Genomic DNA, 27907 nt, shown 5'->3' with positions numbered 1-27907 from the left:
CTTTCTGCAGTCCTCATCCGTTGTGCTCCAAGATCACACACTTTTCTGTTGTCGCGTTCTCGCCTCCAACAGACAACAATTTAGACCACAGACAAGTAGTTGGTTCGTACTCGTAGGACGTGGATTCTTTGCTCTTCTTTTCTCTAGCCACTGACAAGTAACAGGTCCATCACGCCCTTTCGGTGCGCTATCGACACTCGGCAGCGGTCTGGTCTCCTCGTGTCCTCAGCAGCAACCAACCACAACAATCACGACTTCGGTTACTGCAGCCAGCAAAAGGCACATCTACTTCAGCACTTTCTCCCTACCTACCGCCACTCGCTCGCTAGGTACCTTACCTTGATCAACCTCATACATTCAATCCCCAGGTATAACCTCCACGTAAGTGTCTCTCCACACACTCCCACATACCTGCCTCTGGTCACCTCACGCTCACACCTCCAGTCACTTCATTGACAAGTCACAACCCTACCCACAACCTCCCAACCCCAAGCAAAAAAAATGTCCAACCGCAACTTTTACAACCCCACCCCCCCGTGGAACTCGACCTACCAGTACCAGGACCACCCCGCCGGTCCGCTCCTCTACGTCTGCGGCCACATGTGCGCCGTCGGCACCGCGCTGTACTGCAAGCCGGAGGATAAGGACAAGAAGCCTGTTTTGTCGGACCTCGCTCGTAAGGACTGTGTAGAGATAGTCTTTCCGTGCGGAGAGTGTTACGACTCTCAAGCTTGGGTGTGGTGTGACGAACCGTTACAAGCACAGGAGTATATCGCTGGGAATAAGAACAACGGTAGTAGTAGCCAAAAGGTACTGATCAATTGTGAAAGCTATTGCTTGCTGAAGAGCCGTAATATAAGAGGCCTGGGGAGGCCGTCTTATATACCGACCTTCAGAAGGGCGCCGCTGCGCCGCTATTACGGTTGCGGCTCTGCGGCGCTCCTGATTGGTCTATCTAGCTGCTTACATAAGTGATCCCTTATTGGATCGTAACATGTGGCAGAGGGGTATTAGGAAGTGGGTTAGGAACGCGATGCCTGTCGCTAGAGTTCCCGTCGATAGGGCTTTTCCCGTCGTCGCCAGGGCTCCGGCTCCCTTCGCTATGGCTCCTCCCGTCGCTCCCGTCGCTAGGGCTGCTCCCGTCGATAGGGCTCCGGCTCCCGTCGCTAGAGCTCAGCAGCAGCAGCAGCAGCAGCTTGAGAAGGAGAAGAAGCAAAGGAGGGCTTGGAGAGGAGACGAACTGGATCAAAGAGAACGAAGGAAGGCGGTGGAAGAGGGGTAGAAGCTACGGGCATACGGAGAAGAAACCCGTCAATGCTAACCAGAGGTTCTTCTACTATCAATTATGGTCGATGAGATCGTAAGAACGTGTTGGTATTAGGGGTAGCTAGGTAGCCTGAGAGCTCTCTAGGGCTAGGTACGTGTAGCAACCTCCTTAAGCGATGGTATTTCTTCACTTCGAATTACCTGACCTTCACTTATCGATGTGGCAATATTTCAGGAAAGGTTCGACGCGTGCAGACGAGACAGTAAAGAATGGAATGGAATTTGATAGCTTTGAAGTCGTTTGAGAGGTAGACACTAGTTCGATTGTTCAACGTACGACATATCCTTTCACAACAACCATACGGTAGGTATGTTTGTGATAACCTATATGTGTTGATAGCCCAACCACAAAGTGAACTTTCAGGCTGGGTACAATACACGCCCAGTATAGTAAGCTGAAATCAGGGCATATGCACTCCAATCCTTGACTTGGACAGCACCGCAATGCTGACCGAAAGAGGAAATATTTCTCGAAGAGTCTTAACCGATCAAGTGAGCGCTGGATCCAAGATCCCACTGGAGATCCACCTGGTGGCCGGCCGGCTTCATGGCCGTGCTTGTGAGGCTAGCTGTAAACAACGATCATCAAAAACCAAGAGCCCAAGAAGCGGATATCCACCTATCATCTCGATCTCTTCCATCGCTCATCTGATCCAGTGATCAGTCACTCATCGAGATTATTGATCACACACATGATCACGCCTTTGCTTACTAGGCGCTAAAACCTGCCATGCTTATCTTCCTCTGCTTGGTCATCCATGACATTGATACGAAAGAGTGCATGTGAGGTTGATGTTGTATGTAGTACGAGCGTCAGTACTGCTTTGAACTCGAGCGAGGCCGGAGTGCCAGAGCCGGTCCAGCCGGAACCGCGTACTCGTCGATCTGCTAAAACCCACCGCTGTGTAAGCGCTTGAGCTGTGACGCGGATGTAAGGTTCTATGTGATAACAGTGCCGTTGCTGTCCCTGTATTAACCGGCCGCAATCGGAGACAAGGCGCCGCATGGTCACATAGCCGCCGGCGTACCGACTACCGTGCCGTACTTGAACAGCTGGGTAGTTCCCTGTGTTACTCGGGAGTGAGATGAGTGACCCCAACAGGGGTACCAAGACGAGCACTTTTCCCTGTGGGTTAGGTCTTATGAAAGAGGCGGTTGAAGCTCGTATGACGTATGAGTGGGACGGAGATCAGAGCTTATTTCTCACGAGTGCTTGTGACCAGAAGCGTGGAAGCAGTAGGCTAGCTGGTCCACCGGACTATTGGCTGCCAGACGAAAATTTGCGAACCTTGCCCGTGGATTCGGGTTTCGACCAAGTAGAGGAGAGAGGCACATGCTCAAAAGGATGCGTCGCGAGCCGCCTTGAGTCCCGTGAGCGTGATGGTGTGGGTTCGATATCCAGCTCCCCAAAACCATGCCGGCACTATCACAGCCGATTCCTGCGTTGTCATGACTCGGTACTCGGGTTTGTGAAACATGAGATGCCTCGAATCTCACGGGCCTCATGCTTGGCTAGAATACTAGTCACGCTGGGAAGGCTTGTCGTAACATGGAGGACTTGCCCATAGGATGTGTTCTGTGGTATATGAAACGAGGTTCACCGCTTCGAGGCTCGCTGAAAATGCCTGAGGTAACCATACATTAGCCAATGGTGAGCAATACCTCGTATCGTAATTCTTGGGCAAAGCTGTTCGGTGCCACTCGTTGGAGAGATGCTAAGGAGAAGATGATGAACGTGGTGTCAGAACCGGCGGTCGGAGGGTAGCTAAGCTGTGTTGTGATGACGAAACGAAATCTGAGCCGTATTGTTAGTGGGCGGAATGGGCATAGTCACCGCTGACTGAGCTAATGGGTGTCGTACAGCTCGGCTGGGATGAGATACGTATGCGGCTCTTCGAGATCACCATTGTAGCATTTGTGGCCACCGGGAATCTGGATAGCTCATGGTGCAGGACGATCGGAACGCAATGTCTCGTGTTGGTGGACATAGTTCGCGTCGTCAATTCCATTTCCCTGCTGCCTAATGGTCAGAGAATACTTTCAGGCAAAGATTATGGTATACGCAATTTCTGGCTGCGCAGCCTCAATGCCCGGTGTACATCAGTGGGAGGCAAATTTGAGCCTCATATTGCCCCCAGCTGAACTCAGCTGGACACGGGACTTGAGGCGGCATCAAGTTGTCGGTCAAGGTACGTACCGACCTGACTTTTCCGCGAGAAATCCCACCCCCATGTCGTATTCCATCCAGTCATGGCTTGTCTTCCGAATGAAGTCATATCAAAGGTTCCCCCAGCCATGTATAAGGTCGGCGGTTTGGTGTTGTTGGAGATATGTCCATGTGGTGGTTAGCCGCTGAATCCACGGTCTGCAGCGCTGTTTATCCCTGGCTATGCTCTAAGCTTTTCGGTTGGGTACCAAATGGTTGGATATAACCAATGGGAACCCGCGAATCAAACAAAGAGCACCGAATTGGGAAGGATGTGGTCGTCAATTGCCAGTGGGCACATTTAACCCATTATACGGCCGTTAACGGCACGTTGCAACGACGGCGGGACGCCTCTGTATCGGTATCGTCAAGCGCCGCTTCGGTGCAGCGGGATGTAGCTTTGGGGCGAGGTAGAGAACTGAAAGCGGTGTCCCTAACAAAAGTCAACTGATCTGATCCAGCTACTTGTCAAGAAACCTGACGTACCGTATCGCGTGTTTTGGTGGAGGCTGGGTGATTGACCCAGGTTCAGCAGATTGGCTAAAAGGAAAGCCATTGTTCCTTAACATGATGTTAGCAATCGGCTGATGAAATGGCGGCCAAGTCAAGATGCTTGTATGGTTACGTGGACATTCGCAGAAAAGGAGATTTGGTGTTTGACGAGGAAACATTGGGATGAACAGATCCGGGCCAGTCCCTGTAGTCCCTGTACGTTGGTAGATGCCCCACTGTGGTAGAGCAACTACCGAAGGGTCAGCAGGCAACGACAATCTTCCGTCCCGTAATTGAACCAGAGTTTTCAACGTCAGCAATATGTGGGACATCCAAGTGAATGTATCCTGGTAAAACTGGACCTCGGATTAGGAGTCGGCTTTTGGAAGACAAAGTAGCGGAATGATGATGTGTAGTAGTGGTCTTCGTGACGGCGAATATGGTCGCCGAACCGCGGTCATGGCTTTGGAACTGGGAGAGAGGAGTGCCTGATGGCATAGGTACTGGACAAGGGGTCGGGAATTGGTGCTGTCAAGGGGTGTCTCATAGGGCTGAAGGATGGTGAAGAGGGTGTCAAACTGTTGGCAAATTTCGGACCGTCGGACATGTCCCGGAAACTCGCATTGAAGATGTGAAATCAGAATTCATACAAGCATCCCGTGTGCATGGTAAGCGACATAGACGAGCGCCAAATGTCAGCATCTGATACACGTTCCCGCTGCTGTTGGCTTGAGTGCCGCGGGGTCTCGGTCTCGGTGTGGCGAACTGTCACTTGTGAACTGAAGTGTGACTAAGCAGCAGCAAAGGTCGTGATATCGATTGATGTGTCATGGCGGGGTAAATGAAAGTAAGATTTGCGACGGCGGAGGAATCGTGATTTGGACAAGAACAGTCCGAGGAGGAGCCCAGATGTCACAATGTCAGTTTGGTGTTTGCGATGAGGAAGTCGTCGTTGAGGAATGAGCGCCTGGGAGGGCTGCAGGTGGAATGGCGCAATGTGGGGCACCTTGACCGTTGAGGAGGCGCCTTAACCCGCTAAAAAGCACAGCACTAACACCACGACAACAGAGCAAATATTGCGCATCTGTCTCCCGATCGTTTAGATTGTTCGAGATAATGCCAGACCGCTTGTTTAGATAGGTATCCAAACATAGTCCATGGTGGCGACTTTTGTTCCCAGATTTTGCGGCTGGGACACGTTCTTCAGCTGCCAAGTCAAAGGCCTCCCACGGATAATTCCGGCCTGAGAGGAGATCTACACCACTAACACGCGAGGACACGCAGGACACGGTAGAAAACAACGGTTGGGGCTGAAGACTACTTACCTGCCACCTCACGAGAAACAACACGACGATCACGAGTGTTCGAGTGTGGTGGCTCGTGGGAAGGAGCACCCATGGGCTAATTAGCCCCACCGACAGCGTGCATTTGAAGCTGAGGTTGGGGAAAGAGCCCCTCTTTTCGTTTTCACTCGGACCCGACCAAGGTCGGACTCTTCCCACTTCTGCCTGTCCAGCCGCCACGCGCCTGTTCAACATGATACTTCGCATTCTGTACGAACCATGACCCAATCCCTCCTCATGTTACGTTGCCCAACAGTCCAGCCACTGTACGCTAATATCGGTTGGCGTTTAGTGCCCTGTCTCTCCCAGGGAATCGGTACATCAGTGCCGCCGCCGATCCAGTGACCTAACCGCTCGGCCCATGTACCCATCAGTCGATGATAAGGTCTCAAGGCAACAACACCAATGATCTGGGAACACTGGGCGTGTTGAACGTGCTACTGCATACAGACGTCTGTGCACTGGACACAGTGATCTTCAGGCGCTGTACTGTCTGGGCTTCCATCAACACCAAACTGTCACCGAATCACTGTCACGGTGCCATCAAAGCTTCACATCGGCGACCTACTGAAACCCCCGCATTCTCCTGATGTCACCCATACTCGTTAGGGCTGAAGTCCACATGTCTGGTGAAATGAGCCAGGACCAATGGAGCATGGGACATGCCGGGCAAGCTGGAATGACGATGGAGCACATCTCTCGGGACTTTGTCCTCAGATGCCCTTGCATGGATTGTTCACATGAAGCTCGGGTGGTTGACCTATGCCAAGCTGAAGCTGTCTCTTAAGCAAGGGACAAAGGGCTCATAGGGCTGGGAGTATTTGCCGCCTATCACAGAAGTATGCCTGCTTGCAGCCTACCACGGATTTGCAAAAGCCGGCTAGTCGACATGTCACCGCCTGTATGTTCGCCAAATAACTCGTCAAAGCATAGGGTACCCGTTTCTTCACCTCAACCACCGACCAGCCCAATGCCCGAGACACGGTCGATATCGGAGGTCCGAGTTGGGCCGCCCGTTTCCTCGACCCTTGTCCCATCCGAGAAAGCACGAGGATGCTGACAGTCCCTTGATTAACCCATCTTCGTTAGTGCGATCCAGCCCCTGCTGAGATGAGATGCCCCTTGCTTGTGACCCATGTTTTCTCTTCAAACATTTCTCTTTCTCCGGGCAGTCTTCCTTTGGCGTTACACCTCCACGCGTTTGCCATGACATGCCTCCCAGATGCACACTTGCATGGGATTCCCTGTCCGTCTGAAAAAAAGGGCTGAGGCAAGAACAGACAGGCCAACCCATATAAGACGCCATGATCACCCTTCAACTCAAACGTACAAGTCCCCATCCTCGGTATCCTCTGCGGTTCTAGTCTTCCACAACCTGCCGTCGAGCTCCAATACGGGTACTATTCCTCGGATTCCTTTACCTCCTCCCTACAAAGATATACGCTCTGAGCCCGGATATACCAGGACCTAGGTTGTGGTGTTTCAGGTCAGAAAGGTGGCAGTCTCTTCTTGCACAGAGCACCAATAGGTAAGTGGTCGTCGAAACAGCCTTGGCCAGGTCAAGCTGAGTCGCTAACAGTGGTATCCAGGCTAAGTGGACGTCTTACATGTATCTGGCACGTCCACGGTACCTACAGCTGGCCAACCACCGAGTGCGAATCTTACAGTGGGCATAATCCTCACTTGTGCGCTGCGCTTACATCGGGTAATCCTTCGACGTGTCTGTCAAGAACAGGCACTGTAGGCATGCCCACCATCAATCTCCCCGCCGGCAGTAGCACGCAGTTGGAGCCACGTCCTGCACATCAGCATCATCTGCGATCCTTTGCTGTCGATGCATATTTGGGCATTGCTGTCACTCTGGTTATCGTCTCCATTTGGTGTTTCAAACCCCGACGGAGATCATCAACACCTAGTTCGGCGAGTTACGGGAGCCAGCCAGACGTCAAGGAAATCAAGGCGTCGTTGTGCTGTGCAAAGCTTGTTAGGCCAGAGCTCACGGAAGGATCATATCCAAAGGAGTCCAGTCAATACCTAGTGCTCGCCACGCCCTCCTCGGTGAACGAACTGTCACATCCACTCTCAAGTGCATACACCAAAGTCCCGCGCGCGTCTGAGCATCTACAGGCGATGGATGGCCATGACAAAGGTCAACTCAGCGATCGAAGTGATCCCGAAGCAACAGCATCACTTGCTGTCAACAAGAAGGCCAAGTCAACCTCAAGTTCAAAGTATGAGGCATGTCTCTGGCCGCAAGCGTCTTCCTCGGTTTCGATGACAGGGAGTTCGACTCCCGATCGGCTCCGGAAACATATGCCACCTCCCAAGACCTCTACCAGTACCGAAGGAACAACCAGCTCAGGTTCAACGAGTAGGGAAGAGGGGAGGGGAAAAGAACATCTGCAGACACAACACCGTCAGATAGATGGGATTGGGACGTCAACTGCGGAGTCTCTGAGCTATGATGGTGTTCAGAGGCAAGATGACGGGTTGCATGGTGTGTCTGTTGGTGAACCTAGACTGCACTTCACAAGACCTCCACCTCCGCCACCTCTGACACCGCCAACTCTCGACAAGACGGCCTTCGCCTTTCAAGATCGTCGGCCCACCTATGCTGCATCAGTTCCACGAGGTTTGGATGTAAGCTTTATCCATCAGCCTAATCCAGACTACATCGGTCACACCTCGTCTGTTGATATCCTCAGCTCGAGTCCTGCCGAGGCGACGGGGATACCGCGTCGAAGATCATACACGAAGAGCGTGCCGGTTGGCATACCTATACCCACCAGCAGCTTCTCATCATCAACTGCAACTACTGTAACATCTTCGTCAGCATTTTCTCCATCCAGCTATCCGTCATCATCACCACTGTTCCCGCCACCTCCACCAGTTCCCCAAGACTATCAATTCGTTGGAGGACATGTGGGACATCGCGCTTCGGTCGGCAATCAGCACCAGGACGAAATCGAGGTTCATGGGGAAATCATATCTGTTACCGATGACGATGGCCACGGCTGGCAACGACACACGCAAGTGTATGGTGGGGGTGTCTGCCTCGCATGTCTTGCAAATGGAGGCGGATTCTATGGTCCCAATGTGCCACTCGAGGATCGACGATATTAGCCCTGCTCCAGGCTCACCGGGAAGCCCATACCAAATGAAGTCCCTTTTAGGTTTTGGAGGTAACCAGAGCCTCAGCCGCCATGCACTGCAGGCATCCAAGCACATGGAAGACCGCACACTGTATCCAGCGCTCAGTGGGGTAAGTCGCTTCCGGATCTCTCCTGCACCTCCCATAGGCTGCGTACGGTATTCACTGCATACAGGCGGTTCTTTGGGAACATTAGCTGTTGAAATCTACTGAGTGCACAATAATACGAGGGTAGATGAGTAAGGTTGAGAATGCTTGAATTGGTTAAAGAAGAGAAGAAAAGAAAGGAAGGAATGCACGGCAGAGTTTATCCTTATATAGCTAGATATATGAGTTGGGGAAATGTGTTTGGATCGATATGTAATGTAGGAATATTAGTAGTATATATAATTAATATTCAATACTCCTTCTCGAACCAAATAGGGTGAGAAAACGAAATTATTTAGAATATATTGGGCACAGGCTAGTAAAAAACCTAATAGGTAAAAAAAGTCTATATTATCCGATATGAGAAATTAAAACGTTTATATTTATATAAAAAAACGGATATAATTCGTTGGGTATAGGAGGTATAATAAAATTAGTAATAAATTTAGAACTAGTTTGTTAAATTAAATAAAATAATAATAAGAATGATGTGAAAAAATTAAAAATAACTGAAGAAAGTTCGTAAATCGATTTTTAGTAAATATTATACAAATGAATTTTATAGAAATCGAAAAGTGGTAATTTAATTGGTTTAATTATATATAATTTAGATTAATAGTCGGTAGGTTTATAAAGGCAATTAATATAAAAAACCCGAAAGATGGTAATAATTGGATAATATTAAGATTAAATAGTTTAATATATAGGGGTATATAATGGAGTATAGAGTATATAGGGTATTGAAGCTATTGAAGGTAATTTTATTAATAGAAGTAAGGTAGTAACGGGGTATTTAAAAATAGATTTAGCGAAGTTTTAAAGCGTTATAAAATTTAATGAATTTGCTAATAGGTAATATTTTAATTAATTTGTTAGCGATTTGCTTCTTAATAAAAATATATTTAAAATCGACCTCTTTGAAGGCCTATTCTTCGCGGTAGAAGAACTCTTATATATTAATATACTGTATCTTGCGTAAAGTTTAAGGTTCTTTATTAAAGTTAGAACTCCTTAATTATTATTATAAATAATAGTTATTAATGCGGGCTATTCGTCTAATTCTTTTAATAGCTGTTATAGTTAAATTATTTCTTTAATAACTTATATTTACCCTATTAGTTCTACTTTGTATAATAATAAGGCTATAATAGTTTTTCTTTTTAAATTCTAATTAATAATAGCGTTTCCGACGTTAAATATATAGCTGGAAGTAGATTGTCGCTTTTAGGAATTATTACCTTAGTCTACATTTATAAAATCAATTAGAAATTCGTTCTCATTTTTTAAGTATACTAATTTAAATCCGATAGTACTACATAAGTATTTAAAAATCCGTTTTATTACGCCGATATACGTTATAGTAGGTTTAATTATATATTAATTATAAAAGGATATAACGAATATTATATTTAAATAATTATTAAATATTATACATATTAATAAACCGACAGCGTTAGCGTATTAAGTTGTAATTTCATTATTGACTTTAAAATCTTTAATTAATTCTTTAATTTTAGACGCTTATATAGGCGTCTTATTTTATTTAGCTTTTTAAAAGTCCGAATTGGTTAATAATCTTCTTCAAATATATTTTCTAAAAGAGGCGAATAGTACGATTAGGGCGATCGCGAATACTTTTTATATTTAAATAGAATGAAACTAGACCTATATTGGCTATTTTAAAGCGCTTACTAAGGGTATCCTTTAATAATTATACTTCGGGTTTAAATAAGCCAACAATAAGTAAATTATTAACGTAAATTATAATATAAATATATTTTTTAATAAATACTCCGTCGTTTATATTAAAGGGTATGAAACTAAAGTATTTTAAAAAATTAAATAGTATATTATATTAAATTCGTAGTAACTATTTTAGGCTATATAATACTTTACTAAAGCAATATATAAATTTTTAATCCTAATTGAAACCCGGAGAGTACTCCATAAAGATTTCTTCTTTTACTTTACTATAAAGAAAAGTTATATAGACATTTATTTATTCGAATTCTAAATTAATTATAATAATAATCATAAAGATTAATTCATAATTTAAAGACTTAATTATAATTATAAATATTTTATTATAATTAATACCTTTTTATTATTTAAAGCCTTTAACGACCTATTTAGCCTTATATTATATATTTTCGCCATTAATACCAGTCTTAATTTTATATATTTATTTACTAGATAGAATACGGCGTCCGGCGGGTATTAATATTAAATTCTAAATTTCATTATTTATTAAGGACTAATATTTATTATCTATAACTTACTTTTAATTTAGCTAATAAAGATCTTATAACGCTTATAAATAATTTTTCGGTTTAAACAGAGTATTATAAATATTATCATTAGTAATAATATTAACGAAGGTATAGAATAACAAAATAGCAGTATTAGGGTTTAATATTAAAAGCAGTAATACTTATAATTTAGGGTAATAATTAATAATATTTTAAACGTACTGTTAATTATAAAGGTTTAAAGCGCCTCCAATAATGATATAATCTTATATAAGTAACGATAATAGTGAAAATAGCGGTAAAAATAATAATTTTAGTAAAGCCAGCGGCTTAGGGGTCTTATTAGGGGCGGGAGTAATAATAAAGATAAAATCCGATAGTTTAAGCATATTAGAATTTCCCCTCAAATAAATAGGCGGATTCTTTAAACAAATTGCTCCCTTAAAATATAAAATTCCCCTAATCTTGAGATTAGGTAAGATTGCTGGTAGGCTGTATAATGTTGCTTTATATTTGCTAACGACTATAAAATATTTAAAAATAGTATAGTCCGTAATATAAGAGATTTATTTATTAAAGACTATATTATTGAAAATAATAATTCGATTATTATTAATTAGTACAATATAAATCCGGGAGCTATTATAATTAAATAATCGATAGGGGGATTTAATATGGTTAAATTTACCTTAGAAATTCTTTTTAATTAAATAGTAAAATCTGGGTAAACTGAATATTCGGAGATAAGAAAGGTCGGGTTTATTACTAAATTAGGCTTCGTAGGGATTTTTATTAATAATAGAATTTAGCAAACGATTTTATAAACATATAACGGATTATACTAAATATAATTAATATTTGTAGGTGAATTTGGTTTAATAAAAGAGAATAATAATTTATTTTAATACAGAGCTATTATAACGGCGAAGAAAAGAAGAAATAAAACTATTTATATAATAAATAAAGTAATTAATAGTATTAATATCGAAGATATAAAAGTCTTTTAAAGAATTTAAAAAAGAATTTACCTATTTTACAATAGAAAGGGTAATAATAATTAAATTATAGGTAGACCCCTTAGGGGGTATAACAATAGCGGGTAGTATATTATAAGCCGTTATTACGTTTAACCGCTCCGAAGAAGGCTTAATATCAATATACTTAAATTAGTCTTAAAGAATAGAAGGACGGGGGGATTTCTAAGTCCATCGTTACTTAGCGTAAAGTTTATTAATTTTATTAATAAAAAATAAATTTTTAGTATTAGAAATATTAGGATTAATATTCCCGGCCGATAGGTAATTATATTATTACTTATCAGTAGAATCCTTCTAGCCGTTTTAATTTTAGAATTACTTTACTGGGTACTTCCCTAAGTATAATTCCTTAGATTATAAACGTAATTTAAAATATTACTTAAAATAGCGTTCATCGCTATGCCTAAGGTCGTTATATACGCTGCAAGGAGTCTAAATAACCTTTCGCTTACCATTTATAATAGCCGCCTTAATAATATAGAATACATTTTATTCTTTTTCCTTTAATTCCTTTTAATTATTATACTCTATTTCGGACATTTTAACGTTCGAAACAACTTCTCCTAAAATAATGCCCCCTTTAATAATTTTATTATTCTTCCGGACGGGTAAAAGGCGACTATTTTAAAAAAGGTTTTCCTAAAATTAGGAGTACCGATTATTTAAGCCTTATATAAAGCGATAAATTAGGAACGGTTTAAGGATTCTTAGGGATTTATCTAGGCTGATTATAATTTCGTAGGTTTTAATATATTTTTAAATATATTTAGAAATACTATTAAAATTAATAAACAATAAAACTTCCTACTTTTAAACTAATTTTTAATAAAATAGTCCTATCTAGCCCCTAGTTCGCATTATATTAACGAAATATTTGAAGGCCTTATATATTGTAGTAATTAATCTTAGCAGGGGCGTAGGGGTTTTAAGTAAATTAAAAACTTATTTATTAGTACGATCTAATACTATATTAAAGAATTAATCTTAAAATATAAGCTAATTAATATATATAACCTTATAATTATATATAATTTATAGTTCGCCTTAGGCCGGAAGTTTTTTATTAATTAAAGCGGCCCTTATATTTAAAATAGATAAATATCGTTAAATAGCCCAGTTCTATTTAACTTACTTATTTATATTAGTAAATTTAGGCATGTCGGAATGACCTCTAGTATTAAATTTATTTTTAAGTATATTAGACCGTAGGGATTTATAATTTAGATATGCTAGATAATTTTAAATATTAGAATATGAATATAATAGAAGTAGTATAAATAGCGGAGTTAATACAATAGTAAAACCCTAAATATTTAAAGAATTTAGAAGAGTTGGAGGAGGCGAAGGCATTAGAAGGCCCGAAATATAATACGTCGGTAAACGAGGCGGAGGCGAATAGGGAATATTTTTTATTTTTTTAGAAAAGCCATTATTAAATAAAGTAAATATATTATTATAAATTAAATATAAGAATCCGGTTCGGTTTAAGTAGTAAGTAATTGTAGGAGGATGGACATATAATTATAAATTATAATAAGGATATTTATAAATATAGTAATTAAATTATTTAGCGGAAGAGGGGGTGACGATGTATTGTATATAAGTTACTACAAGTTTATATAGGGTAGATAAGGAGGTTGTTAATTTTTGTATAGATTCGGATCCGAATTGGGGTTTCGGTTTTAATTATAATAGCGGCGGTTTCTAATAATTATAAAGTCCCAGTTTTATCACGTAATTAAAGTTATCGCCAAATAACGAAAGGGTAATATTTAAATAAGAAATAGAGTTAGAAGTAGACGATGATTTAATTAATTACGTATTGTATATCCTAGGCTTATAACCTGTTGAAATTTACAAAGTATATAATAATACGAAGGTAGATGAGTGAGGTTGAGAATGCTTGAATTGGTTAAAGAAGAGAAGAAAAGAAAGGAAGGAATGGACGGCAGAGTTTATTCTTATATAGTTAGATACATGAGTTGGGGAAACGTATTTGGATCGATATGCAATGCAATAATATTGGTAGTGCATGCAATCAATATTCAACATTAGCATCATTGGTTCTCTTGTCTTTCGCATTGTTATCTTAGTGGAGCAGGTCGGCCAACAATCCGCAGTGCCGGCGAGGGAGGGGATTGTTTCATTGTTTGTGTAATAGAGGGGTTAAAGGGAGTGGCTAATGATGTTATGACTTGTTACTTTGCTACAAAATTTCTCTTTCCCTCTTTTTTTCGCGCAAAAGGCTGTGTTGCAACTTGCAAGTCAGTGTTGGTTTTCAGTTGCAGGTTTCTGTTCGCTACTCTTGGCGTCACTATACCCTTCGTGTTGTCATCGTTCGCATTTCAACATCTGATCTCAGCCCTTCACCCACTATACCTTGCTCCTCACGAAAGGAAGTTATAACTCTTCAAGGACATTTCCCAGTTCTACCACGTGTTTCTGGCATGTTTCGTTGTCATTCGCCGATAACGCCTTGGTTGTATTCAACCCTCCCTATACCCCAGCTTCTCCACGATATCAGTCCCGGGACTACTCCTCATCGCACTATCTGCCCTCGCATCTTGTTACCTATCCGAGGTATCATCCCAAAACAGGCAGGTATACAACTGAAACAGGTAAGGCAAGGCATTCTCCGTGAGCGAGTACAAGTACAATGTAACCCTGTGGACTTGCCGATCAGTTTCAGCGCCACGTGGGGTATGTAGTGTAAGCCCAAACGTTGAGCTATGTAGTCAGCCCTATGGAATAGCCACCCGTTCTCATTGCGGTCTTTTTGCACACATGTGATGGGGCCTGCTTCTCACTGTTCGGTATTGAGGACCGAAAGGTGGAGGTTAGGGGTTAGATGCAGGATTCGGGATGCATTACGGATCTGACGGGAGATCGGAACACCCTCTTTTCCCCTTCCCGGCCTTCAATGCCTGACCATACATACATGAGGTTTGTATTGAAGAAGGAGGAGCCCACCTCAAGTACCTCATAGTTGTCATGTACCTTTGCTATCAAACTCGAAAAGCTTTCGGCCTCAAACTGACCCTTGTGACTTGTCTTGCCCTTTCCCCGCATCACAGTCATCTTTCCAGAAGCAGAAGCCATGCAGATCATGCGGCTTACGCACGCCGGACGGGAAGTTGGAAATCTAGTCAGACTTGTCAGCCCTATGGAATACGGATAATTCGAGGCATTCAGGAACTTGAAGGATCCCGCCCAATCTGCAGGGACGGGAATTATATGACGCAATTTGAAGAATTACGCTACTGAGAAACCCAGAGTAGCGTGGTCCCAACTCTCATTCGATACTTTCACTATATCATAAGCCTTAGAGGACTGATAGTCGTATTCCATGAGCCCGAAGTGGGCCTAAAGACCGACGACGGGAAGTTTTGCGAGTTGCGAGTAGCCGCAAAGTGCTATCGCCAGTTAGCATCAGAAGTTCGGCAAACATTGTGAACATTGTATGACACATTCGGCTCAGATGGATCAGCAGCATGGATCACGTATATTAAACATGCTGTGGTACAATCTAGAAGAGCGGACGTAAGGCGGCGGCAAAGGCAGGCGGACGGTATAGCGGCAGGAACGGACGGATGGATGATGTCGATAGGTATCTTGTATCCGAGTGTGACTGAGAGATCACGGGAGAAGCGGAGGCACAGGTTGTAGTCAACATGAATTCCTGTTGGTTGAATAACGAGGAATGAGCTAGCTTTGGTGAGGGTCTCAACTTACGTACTTGTGCATCTTCTCTGGAGCTATCATTACCTTATGTTTGATGATGCTTTTGCCGGCGTGCCCGGTTCAGCGCTGGCAACAAATCAAGGAGCGTTAATCTACGTCAACAAATGCCAATATCACGATGCAGTACGAAACAATTATGTACACGAATATAAACAACCGAATGCGTTGTCTTTTTTCCTTCAGTCCTACAACCACACCTCACTCGTGGCATCCGTGGTATCTCCCTTACTCTATTTCCCTATGGTTGTTTTTCTTTGCTCCCTCCCTCTCTTCACTCCGCCGATTCGACCGCCGACGTACCCCTACCCCGTTCCTTTTTAGCACCCATGCCACAACAGCCGGTTTCAAGCAAAAGGTCAAGAGCAGTATAAACCAACAGCAAGATCCAACCAACTAACCGGGATAAACCAAGCCAGACTAATGATGGAAGCAAGAAATTGAACCCCCAAGAAAGAGGGCCAAAAAAGCACAAGTTTCTAATCCCTAAACCAACTCTTAATAGGAGGCAACCTAGGCAAAACTTGTCCCTCTCCATCCAGTTCTTCTTCCTCCACCACTCGAGGGAGCTGCTCTGCATATCCACTTTCACCTGCGACCCATCTTTTTGCCATTCCGCCTCCATATCCACTCCCACTTCCTCCTAGTCCTGCATGCCATCCCAGACGACCTTCAACGCCTCCCTCAACCTCTTCCATTGTACATCCCCGTCCTCTCGAACCTGAACCCATCTGCATCACACCATAACCATATCCATAGCCATCACCCCGCTGCGGTTCCTGGGGTTCCTGCGGTCCCTGCGGTCCTTGTGGTCCCTGCCACCACCCAGCCATATTCATCGCGTCCACATCCTAAACAGCCGCGATTTCTTGGATTCGTTCGGTTCCGGTTCGTTCAGCTCGGCCATTCCCATTACTTTCCCTCTCCCTCTCTCCATCCACCTGGGCAGCAGCAGCAGCAGCAGCAGGTCTACTCCCTCTCCTCGGCAACTCCCCGTCTCCATTCCCGCCCCTCAGCGCCGGAAGAATGCTCTCCCTCCTCCCATTACTCCCCCCTCCACCACTCCCTCCTCCCGAACCGTCGGCAGCCCCACCACCCACGGCACCAGCAGGTAGGTCAGTAACGCTCTCATCCTCCTGCTCCATCAACTTGATCATCTCCTCCAGATTTTCCTCTAGGTTCTCTTGGTCATCCGGCGGCAGACACGACATCAGGAGGTGCTTGTACTTATCGATGCGCTCGCCTGTGCCTAGCATGCCGCGGGCTTCGACGTAGTCGTTTTCTGCTGAGCGCTGTTCTTGGAGGATGGACCGCAGCTCGGCGGCGAGGGAGAGGCGGTGGGTGTAGTCGTCTTCTTCGTGGTCTTGATCTTGGTCTGCGACTTCGGTGTCTTGGGATGATGGACCTGGTTGTTCTTGGGCTGCGGGGGGTTGGTCTGGGTGTTGTGATTGTTCGGCTTCTGATTCGTTTTCGTTTTCGTCCTTGGGGGTTTTGTCTTTTTGGTCTGCTGCGGAAGGGGAGAGTTTGGGCTTCTTCGATGGAGACGATTTGGAGGATTTGACGGTGCCGTTCGTGACGGAGCCGTTCAGTGCGGCCAGCTCCTGCTGCACGGCCTCCTGCACGGATATGCGGTTCTGGTGCGTCACGAACGCCAACACCTTATGTCGCGCCGTGGCCATCTCCGCGGCCATCTTGGCGGCGACGTCGTCCGAGTCGAGGCGGGAGTTGTAGTCGTCGATGGATGCGGTGAGGGCTTTGAGCTCTGACTGGGTCTTGTTGAGGATGCGGCGGGCTTCCTTCTCGGCTTCGTCTTTCTCCTTGAACTCGCTGTCATAGGAGGCTGTGAGGTCCTTGAGCTTCTGGAGGATCAATGGCGTGATGCGATTTTGCACCGTGTTGGCCGCGTCGCTGCTGTATTTCTGCTGTGAGTTCTTGCGGCTCGTGGCCATGGACTCAGAGATAGCTTCGTGGAAGGCATCGTGGCGTTGGGTGTCGGGGGCGAAAGGGCTTGAGGATCGTTGTGGGAGGTTGGACCGGGATTTGGAGATGGAGGCATTGAGCTCTTTTATCAGCTCTTCGGCACGGATGCCTTGCTTGTTAGGAATGTCGGTGCTGGCGCCCCGGCCGAGGAGAGCCCGAATGCATTTTCGGGCATCGCGCATGGCGGCAAGGTGGACCGCCGTGTTACCTTCGTTATCCTGAGCATCGAGAAGCTGTTGTACGAACTCGGGATGGTGTGTCTCCTGCAGCCTATTAAGGATGATGTCTAGGTAGTACCGCGAGCAGGACTGGCTGTTCGCACGCCCACTCTTCATCACAGCAGCGTGATGTATGACTGTGCATCCTGACACATCTCGGCACTCGATGGTGGAAAATAGCTCCTTCATGACCTGTGGGAAGGTCTGCTTCTCGAAGCAGTTGGTAAAGTTTACCGCACGCATAAACGGTGTCTCTCCCCGTACGTTTTGCGCGTCCAAGCTAGCTCCGAACTTCTTCAACTGCCTCACAACATCGACATCGCCCATGGCAGAGGCCCAATGAAGACATGTGTGACGCTCGTTATCGATGGGCCAGTCAGGCTTGAAGTTGGGAGGAGGGTCGGGCCGTACGGCAGGTTGCTCGTTTCTAGAGAGCAAAAAGTAGTCCAGTAGTTCGTCACCGTAGACGGCATGCTGCTGTTCCGTCATATCCTCTATCAACTCGTCTCGCTTCCGTTTCCTATGCCCGGTCGAGAAGTGTGAATGATCGTAACGGTCGTCCTCGGCCATGTAGGAGGCCGAGACAACGGTAAGATTATCGGGGGTATCGTCGTCGTGCATGTGGGTATCGGCATCGTTGTAGTCTTGGGCTTGTACGGGAAGACCTTTGCGACCTGCTGGTAAGAGGCTGCCAGGCTGAGAAGGGTTGGCGTTCTTTGCCGACTTACTGCCCCATGTCGGAACAGCAGGCTTGACCTTGGGGGCCTTTGGCTTGCTGGCGTGTCTAGGTGCAGGAGGAGGGCTTTCGTTGCCCGGTTGGAACTCGAAGATGGGTTTTAGCCGTTCGTAGATGTTATTGCGGCGAGCGAGGGCTTCGGCTTGTTCGAGCGGGATCCAGGTGCCTGGCAAGGGGAATGGTTAGCAAGTGGTGCGAAGTTCATAGAGACCTGACATGTTCGCACCCTGGTATCTTCCGTATCCGCCTTGTATCTTCTCGTGGGTGTCTTTTTGTACCTCGCGCTCCAAGATTCTCGTTCGGGCGGGCTTGTCGAAGCCGGCGGCCTTGAGGATGTGTGTAGCGTTGACCCAGTCATCGTGGCGACGGCGCATCACATGCTCCTTGAGATCGAGACCAAACTGATACTCCCATACTGGAATCTGCAAACCATGACCGTGCGGTTAGCAACATGCAAACGAGCGACGAGGAGGGGAGCACGGAGAGAGAGAGAGAGGTAGAGACGTACACCGCTATACGTTGCGCTGTAGATTCCCGGCTCGGGGTTTCCCCCGACATTTGCCTTGACCATATCTGGTGGAAATGCCAATGGTTGGGCGCAGGGCAGATATCACCAGCGGTAGGGAGCAAGTTAAAAGTGCTACGAGTTGAGCAAAACGTGAGTGGGCTGATGGACTACCAGGAGGCGGCTGGTAATTGAATATGGCCACCGCAAGTAGCGTGGGTATCAAGGAGGGAATGCTGTATCTGATGATAGCTTCATTCAAGGTATCAGTCCTCTGCCTTGTCGTGGTGGTTGGCTAGAGTGTGGTGGTGGAAATCGAGGCACGAAAAGGACGCGGTGATTGAGCCAGACCGGGCGGGCGACGCGGTTGACGCGAATCCAGTTAAAGTGCCTTGGTGCCAAGCCAGGACTCCAGGTTCACGTGATGAAGCGGAGAACAGACAGTCAAGCAAACGAAGGCACTGGCCATCACTAACAAACTTGAATGGAGGCTCCACGCTAAACTGATAGTGCAATACCCACTCTACATTCAGTTACCAACAGCTGGCCGGACTGTTCTTTCATGAAACATCAACTCCCAAACAACGCGCAAACAATTGAAAGGGGCTTGTTGTCGCCATCCATTCATTGCTTCAACAGCTACTGTGCAGCATCACAGGAATGCCGTGGAACGATATTATCTTCCTGACCCAGTCCTTTTTTACTTGCAGACTTCCGGCCTGGATAAAGCAGTGCCTCAATCCCCTCTGCATCAAAATCTCGTGGTGTTCTGGACAGAACGACTTCACTTCAAACTTTTGACTGACATACTTTACATAGCTAGACACTGGTACATGTAACATGACCTCTTCAGGTTTCCCGTGGTCGGCGTTGGAGTCCTCATGTTGTATTCCGATCCGACTTGGGATGTAGAGGTGCGTTTTGGGACTGGTTCACCTCGTAAAGCCATCAGGAACTTTCCCAGGGGCGATGAGGCGGTATCCCTCCCCTAGGAAAATAAAAGATGCAATGCCCACTGCTGCATCGGATGTCCGATTCACGATTTGGGTCTTGCAGTGTGTTCTCCGGCCGAAGCGGGCGGCTTATTTTCCTGCCACTCGTCGCCCCCTCCCACGATACTCGCAGGTCCGATATTGTGTGCATGCCGCTTGAAGCTACGTGGACACTATCTCCCTCGAGAGCATTCTAGTTACGGACGTCATCGACCGACCACAGGGCTGTTGATCACGCAGTTTCAGATCATGAAAATGCAGTGTCGCCGGTCCGGACATGCCTTCACAAGAGGCTTTGCCACGGAGAGGAATCAAGGACGAAAGATGCAAGATATGAAGAACGTGACAGAGCAGATTAACATGAGTCCCATCCTCTCCCCCCTCCAAGTTTTCTCAGCTTTCTCTCCAACAAACTCTTTCGTTCCAGTTGCTCGCCATGCCTGAGGATATATTCCTTATCTTTCCAGTCTTTGGAACCATTCTTTATCCTTTTGTTCGTTTTCTTCATTTTGGCCGTCCACCGAACTTTCCGAACTTTGACATTAGAAGGGCTCGAAGCATAAATATAATGGACTCCCAAGGGTACGTGGGCCCTTCCCCCGGCCAACAGCAGGGATAGAAAGAGAACTCGCCCAGCTACTGAAGAAGACGATAGTCCTCCGGCACCACCAAAGAGGTGTCGTCCCAGCCACGATGACATCTCCGACAACGCCGCCGACCACGAACCGGACATCCCCCCCGGCGAAGCGGCACCCATGGGAGCCGGGGTGCCTACCGCCGCCCAAGTCCCCACAACCGATGACGGCAAGGAGCAGATTGCCCTCATCCCCACCGTGAAAAAGAAGGTGCGATTCCTACTTGACAACGGGGCCGGTGGCCGTCATACACCCGACAGACCTCCCAGCCAAAAGACTGTACGGTTCCTACTCGACAACGGGGCCGGTGGCCGTTATTCGTAATCCCATCAACCCACCCCCTACGCCCTATCAAGTAGAGGAGTGCGCCTAGGTCCTTATGATGGGATTGATGAACGGGGAGGAAGGGGTTTTTTTTTTTTTTTTTTTTTTTTTTTGGGAAATGCGTCGTTGGCATGAGTATGACGGGAGGAACACGATGGATATTGGAGGTTGGATATATGCGGCAGGCTTGTGGGAGGCACAGGGTGGACAAGATACAGTCGGGTCCTACGCTGAATTAGTTTTTAATTTTCCCAACAGCAACAGCAACAGCAACAGCAACAGCAACTAAACCCAATCACCACGGGAAACATGCCTCCTTTTTGTTGGACAGAAAAGCTACATTTTAGCTAGATCTCTGGGCCTTACGCCCACTTTCCTTATTGAATAGCGAGCACCATCTACCATGGGCAGTTTGGTGCCTATCTATACACCATCTAGTGCCCTCCCCAACAATATATCGCACTCCTCCACACTACTTGGGTTCATGGAATGTTTGGCTGACACTTCGTAGTAGTCTCGTAGTGGTGATGTTCGACAACATGGCCAGATAAAACCATCCTCCTAAACATGGGAATGATGCAAACCGAACCACGAAACATAAGGGGACTTTTTTTTTTGACTTTTTTTACGACCAACTTGTTCCCATCCCTTCCATCTCCTCGTCTTGCAACCAGAAGATCGAGGCAACCATGTCACGCATGCATGCATGCCCCTGCTGCGGTGCAAAATAATTGTTAGCGACGTAACCACTGTAACCCCCATTCGTCCACTGTAACTGCGCTGTGGCCGCACTACAGTATCCTGGCTCTGTAGGTGGATCGTTTCAGCCCTGTGCAAAGCGAATTCGTGTGCAAAGACCTCCACAAGATCTCAAATGGACGGATCTAATTGGCCAGTTGACCAGATCCCCCACGTTTTAGGAAGGAGCACATGCTTCTCACCGAACCCTGATTTTTCCTCTGTACAACCAACATCGGTCATTTTGGGGACACAGCAGTGCGGCTCAGCTGAACTTTCTCTTTCGCTCCTTTTTGCATACTTTGTACATTTATTGTTGCCTGCACACACACCAGGACGGCCATCTGTTCTTTCTCGTTCACGCGCCGCTCGCTGCTCTCCCTGTCCCTTTGCTCGGCGCTCTATGCCCTCCGTCACCACCATCTCGACCCTCGCGAACCACGCGGAACCAGTACCCGATCCCGATCTCGAATTCGATCGCACCCTCCAATGCACCATTGCTCCTCGACAATAACCTCCCACCGCTCCCTCCCAGTCCCCCGACCGTCACCCAACCATGGCGCCCGACACACACTCCTCCCTCCCCCTTCTCGACCCCTCCTCCTCTCACGCCAACTCCAACGATGACCGCGGCCGCCGACGCGCCCCCTCCCCCTCCCACCCCTTCCTCCCCGACCCCGATCCCGACTTCGACCCCGCAACCGCCGACCCCACCCCTTTTTCCTCTTCCGGGCCCGGCGCCGCTCGACCCTCCAACCCCCGCCGAACAACCTCCACCTCCCTCCGCTCCCTCACGCCGACCCCGCTCGCTTCCCAAGCTCTCCACCTCGACACCACGCTCCGCTACCGTTTAGCGGGCTTCTTCCTGCTCGTCTCGCTCGTGGCATTCACCGTCCAAACGGAGCTCGCTTCCATCGTCCAGCATGATTTGGGTTGGGACAAGGCGTATTGCATGTTATACCTTACCCACGGCTCTTGGGTTTTCCTGTTCCCGTTGCAGTTGGGGGTGTTGAGGTTGATGAAGCGGGAGATGCCTTGGCGACAGTTTTGGCGCGGGGTGTTGTGGGAGGTTAGGGTTGTTGGTTCCATGGTTGAATACCAGAGGTTGGATGTACAGGTGGGGAGAGGGAGAGGGAGGGGGAGGGGAGGGCAAGGGCAAAAGTCGCCATGGCGATATCTGGCGTACACAACGGCGGGGATCACTTGTGCCTTGACGGTTGCTGGGCTGAGTTGGTACCTAGCCGTGAGCATGACCACGCCCTCGGACTTGACGGCTATCTACAACTGCAGCGCCTTCTTCGCGTACGCGTTTAGTATCCCGTTGCTTAAAGAGAAGCCGCGGATGGGCAAGATCGTTGCTGTCGCCATTGCTATTCTTGGTGTCCTGATCGTTGCCTACGGCGACGGCAATCCCGATTCCGGATCAGGAGACGACATCACCGGCGGCACACGTTTCCTAGGCAACATGATCATCGGCGTCGGCTCCGTCCTCTACGGGTTGTACGAAGTGCTATACAAGCGTTTCGCCTGTCCGCCGGAGGGCACGTCAGCGTTTAGAAGCGTCACCTTTGCCAACACCTTTGGGAGCATGATCGGGGTCTTCACCATTTTCGTGCTCTGGATTCCTATCCCCATCTTGCACTGGACGGGGATCGAACCGTTTGAGGTGCCCACGGGCAGGGCGGCCTGGTTGTTGTTCTGGAGCATCGTCATGAACATGAGCTTTGCGGGGAGCTTTCTGGTGTTGATCTCGTTGACGAGTCCCGTGTTTAGCTCGGTGGCGAGCTTGTTGACGATTTTTATTGTGGCTATGTCGGATTGGTTCATGACGGGGAAGCCGCTGAGCGGGGCGTCGATGTTGGGTGGGGTGTTTATCATGACGGCGTTTGGGCTGTTGAGTTGGTCGACGTGGAAGGAGATGGAGGAGGAGGAGGTGAGGAGGGGGAGGGTTATTGCCGGCGGCGGTGAGGAGGAGGAGGGGGATAGTGGGAGTGATAAGGATGAGGATTAGACGGGTTTGGAGGATTGCGCGTTGGTATTTTTGGTGTTTTCTGGTTTTTTTTTGGGGGGTTCTTTTTCTTTTGGATACACAGAAGTGACAGCACATATAGTCACACGATAGAGATGGTCTGGTACAAACCGTATTGAGAGGCTAGGGTGGCATGTTGTTTTGGATATTGGCGGCGTTTAGATGACCATATGGCATATAGAAGGTTATCATCTTTCGCACATTTGGGACGGGTCAAATACACCAGGCCCCAGATGACCAGCTGCTTTGACAGCGTTAGCAAATCTTCTTCCTGTCGATGAGTTCACCACATGGAACGATTCCACCACCTTTCCAGCTTTGCTCCGTTGAATAGGCGTCTAGAGCAAAAGGGATGACCGCGAGCACCCAACTTTGTTTAAAGTAGACAAAATGAAAGCCGACGCGGGAAAAGGAAAAAAGCTCAAGCTGCCCAAGCCTGGAGTTGATCTCGAAGCCAGCTGCATACCTACGAAAACACCACGCATTTTCTAGCTACCAGTCACACCTACCACGTAGGCTGGACTACTGGGAGTTGTTGGAAGGTCTGAAGTAAGTTGGGGCTTATATAGTCCCAGTGAAGGTCCTGCCGCTGGGTTGAAACTTGGTGGGGCTCACTCCCCTCCGCCTTCACTTGATCCGGTGGTCTACACGGAACATAGCGCGCCGTCGGTGGGGCCGCACGGGTTGCGACTTCCCTCCGATTTTCGACCACATCCGCATATGTAGTCTCGGTCTTGGCACGGAGTTTGTCTCGGCATTGCCCCACTATTCCGGCATCCCAGCCGGTGTACGATATCACTTTTGCGCTGTTGGGGCTAAATACCACCATCACCTGACCCTTTTCCATTGTACTGTTGAGGAAACCTGGCCGGTAGATTAATAGCTTGTGAGGTGAGTTTGGTTTGAGTGCTGAATGTGATGCAACTGCCATCGAGTGGCAAGCAGCAATGTTGGACGGTGTGGAAGAAAACGCTCTTGGACACATCTCTCAACGTGATTTAAATCAGATAGTCCTGTAATCTGGTGTACCTCAATCATGTGCGTCGAGAATATTTATGGCGGACATGGGCAAGGAGCAGGACATGTAAGGCAGGGAGCATGATGTGTCCAAGCCTCCAGGGTTTTATGCCGGAGACTCGGAGTCATTTATGCTGTTCCATTTTTTTTTTTTTTTTTTTTTTATTTTTTTTCCTGACCTGCCGCCCCCAGAAATAGTGTGGCGAGGGCGAAAGATTGAACTGCATTGCATACCAGCAAGTTGAACTCTACTGAAGCCCGAGCCTTTGTCGGAGCCCGCATGTTATCGATCGACTGGTCCCCCAAGATGTTAGTCCAATGCATGAGTCACCCTCCACGGGCCTTCAGGCTTCGACATTTTCCTTCCCGGGTACTATAAGTAGAGCGCCCGGCCACTTCCATTATCCCAGCTTCGAAAGGTTCTCTTCCTGCCACAAACCTCGACACCAATCACCATAGCTGTGCACACGATACCGAGCACCTTAGCCCTAGTCACGAGACTTCTCACCCGAACCACAACCACCACAGAATCATCACCATGGTACCACCATATCCTCCAGGGATGGCGCCTATTCAGCGACTTCCAACTGAGCTCAAGGACCTCATCTGTGAATTTGCAGGTTTTGAGGCTCATCGCACTCGCGATTACCATGTTTCCCGGCCGGACGAGACACTTTCACAGGATGATGCTTATACCTGGACGCCTCATTCTTTAATGCCGGATATGGAGCGGAGGAATACGGAGGTATACGACGATTTTCGATCCTTGTCGCTCGTCTCCAGAGACTTCACCCCGTCAGCACAACGTGCCCTTTTCACAATTGTCGCCCTTCCACAACCCATTTCCTACTTTCGGCTCCTCCGTAGTCTTCTCCTGAACCCGCAGAACGGACGTTATATTCGATGTCTCATCCCAGTTTCACACCGCTCATTGGATAATATAGTCTTCAGGGAGGCCAACAAGCGCGCCCTCCGGAAAGAGCTCTTCCAGATGTTCACTCCCACATTCTGTGAGGAGGCGGTTGAGATACTCAACGTCCCAAACCCTTATTTGTTCCCCGGCACAGTTCGAAGTCGCCTGGTTGTATCTTGGAACCCCCACCCAACGGCCTTGAACCACAAGACAATCCAGGTATCCGGATCTTCCAGCCCCACCATCGCAGCCGGCGACGACATCGAGGTTCACCACCAGATCCCATCAAGTCGATTCTTCCCTCAGCTTATGTCCGAAGCCCTCGAAGCCGTCATTCCACTCTGCCCTCAGCTCCGAGCCTTCCATCTCCTCTGCAGACAGGCCCCGCCCGACGCATTACCTTTCCATTCCTCTGCCTCCTGGCCTCTCAGCCTTCCCATCGGACAAACGCTCTTCAACTCCAACCCCCTCCTGACCACCTTGACCGTCGACTTCCGCGCCCTGGCCGGAGCCTTGAAGCCGTCGCGCTTCACCACTTCATCCCTCCAACGCCGCCACCTTCTGCCCGCCACCATCACCCATCTCTCTCTCATTGGACACCCTTTGTTCGACGGTTTGCACGTCACCCCGATGAGTTTGTTTGCGCTGGGCACCTGGCTCAGCGAGAACCATGGACTGAGAAGCCTGCGCGTCTTGAACGGGCTGGCCCACACCACTCATGCGTTCGGACAGAGGACCTGGAATTGGAATACCATTCTCCTGAGATATAAACACTCGCTCGAAGAACTGGAGCTCGACGGTCGCGGGTTGTTGCTTCGCCAGCCCTTCTCGGCGAGAAAGTTACTGGGGCTGGGTAATGACTCTGGTGTTCTGGATTTGTTTGGTGAGGCGAAGGTTTTGAGTTGCTTGGGGCAGATGGAGCGGTTGAAGGTAATCAAGGTGCCGCTGCATTACCTTAGGCGAGTTAGGGTTCAAGAGTGGTGGGACCCGATGCTGGTGTCAATGTTCAAGGTTCCCGGAGTTGACATTGTTGAAGTGATTGCGGATGAAGATGGAAGGGAGGTGATGGAACCGGTGGTGAGGCGGGAGCAGGATATTCAAGTGGATGTGGAGTTTCCAGTGGGGGCCGAGAGGATTGAGGTGGTGGTACCTGGAGAGGTAAAGAGATTAAGGTTCCCGCGCGATAAGGTGATCACGGGGGTCAGGACCGTGGTAGTGAGAGGGGAGGAAGCGGGGGATGAGAATGAGGAAGGTGCGGTGCAGGGAGCTGGGGTGTTTCATTAGTTATCGGCTCCAGGATGCTCAACTGCGACATACACTCCTTCCGCGAAAGCAACTTGCGCCTTCCTAAAGTGTTTCCATTAGGGTTTCAAGGAATCTTCTGAACCAAAACGTCGTCGAAATATTGTGTCATAATTTGCCTTATATAGTTTATAACTGTCATATTTCCAGAGCGTGGATTCCGACACTCCTACATATTGTGCAAATTCGAGCTCTGGCACGATGGGATGGAACAGCCGGGTGGCAAGGTGAATGTTGCCGCCGTGTTTACCCCAGGCGGGTAGAACCTTCGTGCCTGCCGATTCGAGCAAGTCTCCTGCTTGGCTTCCATCTGATGCTTCTGCTTTTGCCAGGGCAGGCAGCTTCTCCCCTTCACCTTCCCTGCCAGCAGCAAACTGCTACAACTCAATCACCTCGCCTCCTTCCTGCCTTTCTTAAAACCGTTCATCATTTCCACAAGCGCCCCGTCTTGTCCACATCCACTTTCCCACAAGCAAGTGAGCCTGACAGAAGCTCCGCGCCATCGCGATCTTCTTCAAAGAAACCGCCAACATCTTCCTTGCGACAATCCCTTTCTGCCACCCCCATCTAGAGGTCACCACGACCAGGCGCTGCAGACTTCCACTTGAGCGCAGCGCGTCCTTTCGCTGGTTAGGTGGTAGACGACCACCTTAAGGACAGCCGGCTTCCTCCCCTGAAAATCAGAAGGTATAACCCTCGCCCTCCCAGCTTATTCACCAGATTGTGACGCCCGGGTGACCGCATACAATCTGAACCCATTCTGACCAGGTCTATCTACAGGTCCCTCTGATCCTGACCGTTGGTCCCACGGCGCGGAATTGTGGAAAGA

At 47.7% G+C, this 27907-nt stretch overlaps 7 protein-coding genes across 7 annotated transcripts; 4 read left to right on the top strand and 3 right to left on the bottom strand.

Moving 5' to 3' along the window:
• Positions 1 to 532: 532 nt before the first annotated feature.
• Positions 533 to 834, top strand: B0H65DRAFT_459871 (uncharacterized protein; the record flags this gene model as incomplete). The annotated part of the gene is made up of 1 exon (XM_062826489.1): positions 533 to 834. A coding segment is annotated over exon 1 (227 nt), but the record flags the coding sequence as incomplete, so codon positions are not given.
• A 5959-nt stretch (positions 835 to 6793) lies between these two features.
• Positions 6794 to 8630, top strand: B0H65DRAFT_143828 (uncharacterized protein). The gene is made up of 2 exons (XM_062820976.1): positions 6794 to 6895; positions 6957 to 8630. The coding sequence occupies exon 2, from the start codon at positions 7114 to 7116 to the stop codon at positions 8488 to 8490; it is 1377 nt and encodes a 458-aa protein (XP_062685366.1). The 5' UTR covers positions 6794 to 6895; positions 6957 to 7113; the 3' UTR covers positions 8491 to 8630.
• A 7273-nt stretch (positions 8631 to 15903) lies between these two features.
• Positions 15904 to 16427, bottom strand: B0H65DRAFT_143781 (uncharacterized protein). The gene has a single exon (XM_062820974.1). It carries the CDS (start codon positions 16312 to 16314, stop codon positions 15964 to 15966), a length of 351 nt encoding a protein of 116 aa, XP_062685365.1. The 5' UTR covers positions 16315 to 16427; the 3' UTR covers positions 15904 to 15963.
• Positions 16428 to 19294, bottom strand: B0H65DRAFT_143785 (uncharacterized protein). The gene is made up of 3 exons (XM_062820975.1): positions 19132 to 19294; positions 18850 to 19045; positions 16428 to 18789 (listed from the first exon to the last, which is right to left on the bottom strand). The coding sequence occupies exons 1-3, from the start codon at positions 19192 to 19194 to the stop codon at positions 16541 to 16543; spliced, it is 2508 nt and encodes an 835-aa protein (XP_062685364.1). The 5' UTR covers positions 19195 to 19294; the 3' UTR covers positions 16428 to 16540.
• Positions 19295 to 20373: 1079 nt separating this feature from the next.
• B0H65DRAFT_143774 (uncharacterized protein) lies at positions 20374 to 21165 on the bottom strand. Its single transcript, XM_062820973.1, has one exon. It carries the CDS (start codon positions 20944 to 20946, stop codon positions 20476 to 20478), a length of 471 nt encoding a protein of 156 aa, XP_062685363.1. The 5' UTR covers positions 20947 to 21165; the 3' UTR covers positions 20374 to 20475.
• Positions 21166 to 22046: 881 nt separating this feature from the next.
• B0H65DRAFT_459859 (uncharacterized protein) lies at positions 22047 to 24143 on the top strand. Its single transcript, XM_062826488.1, has one exon. The coding sequence runs from the start codon at positions 22374 to 22376 to the stop codon at positions 23826 to 23828; it is 1455 nt and encodes a 484-aa protein (XP_062685362.1). The 5' UTR covers positions 22047 to 22373; the 3' UTR covers positions 23829 to 24143.
• Positions 24144 to 25295: 1152 nt separating this feature from the next.
• On the top strand, positions 25296 to 27341 carry B0H65DRAFT_587224 (uncharacterized protein; the record flags this gene model as incomplete). The annotated part of the gene is made up of 2 exons (XM_062830968.1): positions 25296 to 27028; positions 27229 to 27341. The coding sequence occupies exons 1-2, from the start codon at positions 25402 to 25404 to the stop codon at positions 27339 to 27341; spliced, it is 1740 nt and encodes a 579-aa protein (XP_062685361.1). The 5' UTR covers positions 25296 to 25401.
• Positions 27342 to 27907: the final 566 nt, after the last annotated feature.

This window comes from Neurospora tetraspora, assembly GCF_033439725.1.
Source record: "Neurospora tetraspora strain CBS 560.94 chromosome Unknown B0H65scaffold_2, whole genome shotgun sequence".
NCBI lineage: Eukaryota > Fungi > Ascomycota > Sordariomycetes > Sordariales > Sordariaceae > Neurospora > Neurospora tetraspora.
This window is presented reverse-complemented; position numbering and strand designations above follow the sequence as displayed.

Excerpts from the sequence above, each read along its gene's own strand:
- B0H65DRAFT_143828 (XM_062820976.1), top strand. The coding sequence starts at position 7,114 with ATGCCCACCATCAATCTCCCCGCCGGCAGTAGCACGCAGTTGGAGCCA.
- B0H65DRAFT_143781 (XM_062820974.1), bottom strand. The coding sequence starts at position 16,314 with ATGGAGGCGGAATGGCAAAAAGATGGGTCGCAGGTGAAAGTGGATATG.
- B0H65DRAFT_143785 (XM_062820975.1), bottom strand. The coding sequence starts at position 19,194 with ATGGTCAAGGCAAATGTCGGGGGAAACCCCGAGCCGGGAATCTACAGC. Across the intron at positions 19,046-19,131 it reads ACAGCGCAACGTATAGCGGT|ATTCCAGTATGGGAGTATCA; the intron begins GTACGTCTCTAC and ends CATGGTTTGCAG. Across the intron at positions 18,790-18,849 it reads CGGATACGGAAGATACCAGG|GCACCTGGATCCCGCTCGAA; the intron begins GTGCGAACATGT and ends TCCCCTTGCCAG.
- B0H65DRAFT_143774 (XM_062820973.1), bottom strand. The coding sequence starts at position 20,946 with ATGAGGGCAATCTGCTCCTTGCCGTCATCGGTTGTGGGGACTTGGGCG.
- B0H65DRAFT_459859 (XM_062826488.1), top strand. The coding sequence starts at position 22,374 with ATGGCGCCCGACACACACTCCTCCCTCCCCCTTCTCGACCCCTCCTCC.